Source organism: Myxocyprinus asiaticus, chromosome 20 (genome assembly GCF_019703515.2).
Source record: "Myxocyprinus asiaticus isolate MX2 ecotype Aquarium Trade chromosome 20, UBuf_Myxa_2, whole genome shotgun sequence".
Lineage (NCBI taxonomy): Eukaryota > Metazoa > Chordata > Actinopteri > Cypriniformes > Catostomidae > Myxocyprinus > Myxocyprinus asiaticus.
This window is the reverse complement of record NC_059363.1, coordinates 47,984,660-47,989,688: the sequence shown is the minus strand read 5'-3', so window position 1 is coordinate 47,989,688 and position 5,029 is coordinate 47,984,660. Positions and strand designations below refer to the sequence as shown.

Genomic DNA, 5,029 nt, shown 5'->3' with positions numbered 1-5,029 from the left:
AGGAAAATGTTTGCTGATGGCGATTCTATGGGCTTTGTCTAACTCTTTCTCTTTCACGAGGACTCGATTTAAGTCTCCAAATGTTTGACTACAAATGCGAGAGTGCTATCCAGCTCTTCCGCCTTTGTCCCGTGAGGTTTGAATGAGTAATTCAGCTTTTGTGGCGCTCGATTGAGAGGGCAAACAGAAAGACAAGATTCTTGAGCGCTCAAGCCCCCTTTCCATGGTTATGTGCACATCTCTTAGTGTCCCCTCCCCCTCCAATTCTGCTTCTCTTGACATCACTCTGAGGTAAAGAAGAGAACTTAAGATCAAAATAGTTAAAAGTGACCCAAAACAAGGCCTGAAAGCTCACGTTATCCTGCTGCAGCCAAGCATGGCAGTGGCCCAGCTTACAGACCGTGCGGCTGTTGTCAAAGCACCCATCGCACACCGTTTCCTGGCATCTTTAGAAACTCTGACAAATCAAAAACAGATTTTGCCCAAGAAGAATCCGGCAAGCGCGGAGAGGATAAGACAGCAGTCTCTACGAAAAAATATTGCATCTGGTCGCTATTTTCCCTAAGGGATTTCCATGACAACAATTTGGGATGGTGAGGAATTCAGCACTGGGGATCTCGGTGGCTCATTGGGGTGCATTGTGAGGAAAGTGAGGTTGCTGATTGGTTCGAGGAAAGGACCATAACTACACTGAGTGTATATTCATTCAGCTTGTTTGAGTGTTTTGACTATTGTAGAGGCCAGGCGAGCTGGACATTACTTCAAGAGCTTCTCTCTGCAAATATGGAAAAGAGGTGCTTCATGAGACGTGAAATACTCCTAATTCTTCATTCTTCGATGGATGACTTTTGACAATTTTACTCTAAAAATGGATGAAAGGATGTCACAGTAATGTAAATTACACAAGTAAATGCACCTCTTTAAAAGACAGAAGGAGGTGACGAGATGGCAAACTCTGACAGCGAGGTGAAAACACTTCTGAACTTTGTCAATTTGGCTTCGAGTGACATCAAGGCAGCGCTTGACAGATCGGCACCCTGCAGAAGATCTGTAGACCACCGAAAGTACCTGCAGAAACAACTGAAGCGATTCTCACAGAAATACTCCAAGATGCCTCGCTGCTATTCACACAGGACCAATGACTCTTTGACTTTTACGAAAACATCAGAGGATAAAGCTGCTGCGTTCATGCATGAGGGCGTTCAGGGAAACTTCCGGCAAAGAGAGTTAAACTTTGCAGAGGAACATTTACACTTGGATTTGAACCCGAACGTGGAGAATGAAGCGTGGTCAGGTCAGGTGCCCATGCGCAAACGGCAGCTTCCCGCGTCTTTCTGGAAAGAGCCTCAATCTTCACCGGGCAGCCGAGAGTGTTTGGAGCATTTCCTTAAAAACAATACGAATGGAACCGGCAGAGATCCAGCCATGAACGGTGAGAAAAGAAAGATGATTAGTGACGACTTGAGCCCAAACCTGTTTGGTGATGTGGATCCACTGAGGAGTGTGATGTGCACGTGCTGTCCTCTTCAGTTCCACGGGAATCACGCGCGTCATGGCTGCTTTATCGTCCCTTACGTGAACGCGGCAGCGTTCCAGAACAAAACGACTGAGACGAATATTGAAATATCGCACAACATTATCGACGGCATTCACAATAACACCTCACATGTGGTTGTCAAGCCAATTCCCACTAAACCAGCCGTTTCCCCCTCCATTTTCAGTGTGTTCGGGTTTATCTAGCATTCATGTTGGATAGTGGACTACTAACTCCAAAACTTTGTCATTATTGTTGTATTATGCTCACATTAATGGACTGTTTTTGATGTTTTAGGTTGTTACTTACATGTTCCGTAATTGAATGGGAAGGTTTTAATTAGCGATCACTTTGAAACACTTAAAATAGAAATGTAGCAACAGTAACGTGCATTACGAGGATGTGATTTTGATTTTCTATGGGCTTTTGTGAAGATAATGCTCTTTTAGACAGTGAGTTGAGTTTCTATGATCGCTTAAACAGGCTTTCAACTCTAATTTCATGCAAGAAAGAAAAAGTAGGAATTTCAAGCTACACTATAGTATGATGTTATGGTTTTACTGCAGTTTTGACGAAACATTTGCGTCAAACTGTTTTGATCTTCTTAACAACAGGTGCAGTCACCTTCTGTCAGACAGTCTTTGGTGCATTTATGTATCTTACATAGCCTTTTTATTTAACAAGCTAAAAGTCACATTTCCGTGTTCCATCATAGTTCATACAGAAATCTGAAATATGGCAATACCGATATGCTAAACACATATATGAAATATATTTACATATATTGTTTTCACTGATATAAAAAAGTCGCATACTTGTACGTTACATACTTTATTTCAAAATACTACAAAAACTGTCGTTTTCATATATGTAACCTTTTCCCAAATATGAGTGGAATTATTATAAATATATGCTCAAATATTTGAACTGTAATTTTTGTTCATATATGGCCATATATTAGATTTCTGTATGGGCATTATTTCATTGTGATGTAAAGATTTATTTATTATTTTTAGTTTTGATGTTTTTTTTGTCAAATTAATAAATCTGATTATAATCCTGGTCTTGTGCATTAGCTCATTAAAATATAACAATTGTTCCCTAAACGCCGAGCACGTCTGTGAAATTAATTGATCTTCATATCAGACACACTTAAACCAGCACATGAACAACAACATTACTGTACATAAATAAATACTGTAATCAAAGAGAGGATAAACTCCAGCACTTTTACTAATACTGTTCACAGTAACAGTACCTCCAGTGTGTTTTTAGATTTACATCTTTTTTTAAAAAACAAACCTGATTATTATGTTACAAAACAGTTATAAGTAAACTTAATAACACAACACATAAACAATCCCTGATTAAGAAAACAGCACAACATCTCATATGCACCAGTCATTTTTCATGACTTTGTTCGGGCTTCATTTGAATTAAACGTGCTGTTGCACTGGACTGTGTTTGTCCATGTCAACATAAGCCTGGTTCCCTTACGACTCAGTACACTTGACATTGCATGCTAATGCATATGGGGAGTTGTCCTTCCACACGACCTAGTTGAAACCTCTCTACAATAACGCCAATATTCTAATATTGGATATGGTGTTTGAGTCCGCCCTTTTAGGCGCAAAGCTGTCTGCTATAAAAGCAGGTGCACAAACACCATTCCTATAAATTTTCTTCAAGACAGTGATTCATCTCTCGTCTAGAAGCCCTCTACTGCTTCGCCGTCGACTACACGAGTCAGCGGGTGGAATCTTCATGGCAACGAGAAGAATCTCTGCTCCCCTGTGGTGTTCCAGCGAACATCACTCCGCCTCGCCGCTTCGCTGGTGAACAGGCCACTTCAGCATCCTGATTCCCCACAGTGCTTCAGCAGGTGTTGTGTATCCTTACAAAGCAATGGCATATTGTATATTGTGTGAAATATAAATATTTATATCTTTCTAAGCCGTGTCGACTAACGTCCGCACTGGCTGGAAGAGCATACTCAGTGGCGGGCCAAACTGGTTCAGCACTCCATGTGATGATGGTGCTCCAAGTTTTCCAAGCTAAGCTCCTCAAACAAATGGACAAGCAAGGCTACAATCCAGAGACGTTCAAAGAGCTCCACACCGCTATGGACTTAGCGCTGCAAGCCACGAAAGTCACTGCACAGGCCATTGGCAAATCAATGAGCAACCTGGTGTTTTTGGATCGTCACAGCAGGCTGACCCTCACGGAAATGCGTGACATGGGAAAAGCCTCTCTATTTGATGCGCCGGTGTTTCCAGCCGGCCTTTTCGGAGGCTCTGTGAATAGAATTGCTGAGCGCTATGTCTTGACTTAGCAACAATCACAGGCTATGAGACATTTTATGCCAAAACGGAGCAGTACTTCATCACAACCGGCTCGCTCCTGCTCTGTCTCGGTCAAGCGCCCAGCTTAAAACCCCACACCAGCTGTCTCAGCACCGCCAAATGTTGCCGCTGAGTCGCTGGTAAAGCCACGGCCCAAACGTAGGCAGCCACCTCAGCGCAAGCCCTGCGCCGACGGGAAACCCCCCCCCCAGCAAAGTGCTCCTGACACAAAATACTGTTCCCCTCTTCCCCACTGCTGTTTGTTGGGAAAGGAATATTGTTGTTCAAAACATTGTTCAAAATGTTGTTTTCTGTGTCTCACATTAATCACTTGCAATAAAGTTTGCATATTATGCACAACCACTTACCAATGGTGAGCGGCACATTATATCATGTATGAGCATACAAAGATTGTAAAAGAGTACAGCGACTGCATGAGATGCTCACACTTTTTCAAAAAAGGGCTTTCCCACTTCAAAGCCCACATATTTTGCACAACCGCATCTCAATGGTGAGCGCCGCATTATATCATGTTATGAACATACCAAATTGCCCTCTGTCCCGTTACACGGACGTGTGGTGAGCTCTTACTGGCATTCCGACTGGGTGCTTCTGTCATCAGCAAAGTCCTGGTGGACATGGAAACAGTTCCGTTAATTGCACCGAAATGGCCCAATCAGCCATGGTTTCCAGAAATGATAGAGATCGTTATACAGCTCACCATGGGAAATACCACTCTCCTCTCTCAGGCACAAGGCACAATCTGGCATCCCCAGCCCAAACTGTGGAACCGGCATGTGTGGCCCCTGAATGGAGCACACTAAACACATCAGAACTGATGCATTCAGTCATGAACACCATTTTACAGGCCAGAACACCATCCACAAGATGCCTCTATGCGCTAAAATGGAATGTGTTCACTGATTGGTGTCTTTCACATGGCAAAGACCCAGTAAACTGCCCCATCCATGAAATTCTCATATTTCTTCAAGAGCGATTAGACGCAGGACCCACTCCGTCAATGCTCAAAGTTTATATGGCAACTATATCTGCGTATCACGCACTTGAAGCCAGTGTCACTACAGGCAAGCATGATTTGATCATAAAGTTCCTTAGAAGAGCAAGACAATTAAATCCACCTTGGTCAGCTACA

The 5,029-nt window shown here is 42.9% G+C and overlaps 1 protein-coding gene across 1 annotated transcript; it reads left to right on the top strand.

The window, feature by feature from the left end:
- The first annotated feature begins 739 nt into the window (after positions 1-739).
- LOC127411014 (protein FAM181A-like) lies at positions 740-2,628 on the top strand. Its single transcript, XM_051646323.1, has one exon. It carries the CDS (start codon positions 946-948, stop codon positions 1,738-1,740), a length of 795 nt encoding a protein of 264 aa, XP_051502283.1. The 5' UTR covers positions 740-945; the 3' UTR covers positions 1,741-2,628.
- Positions 2,629-5,029: the final 2,401 nt, after the last annotated feature.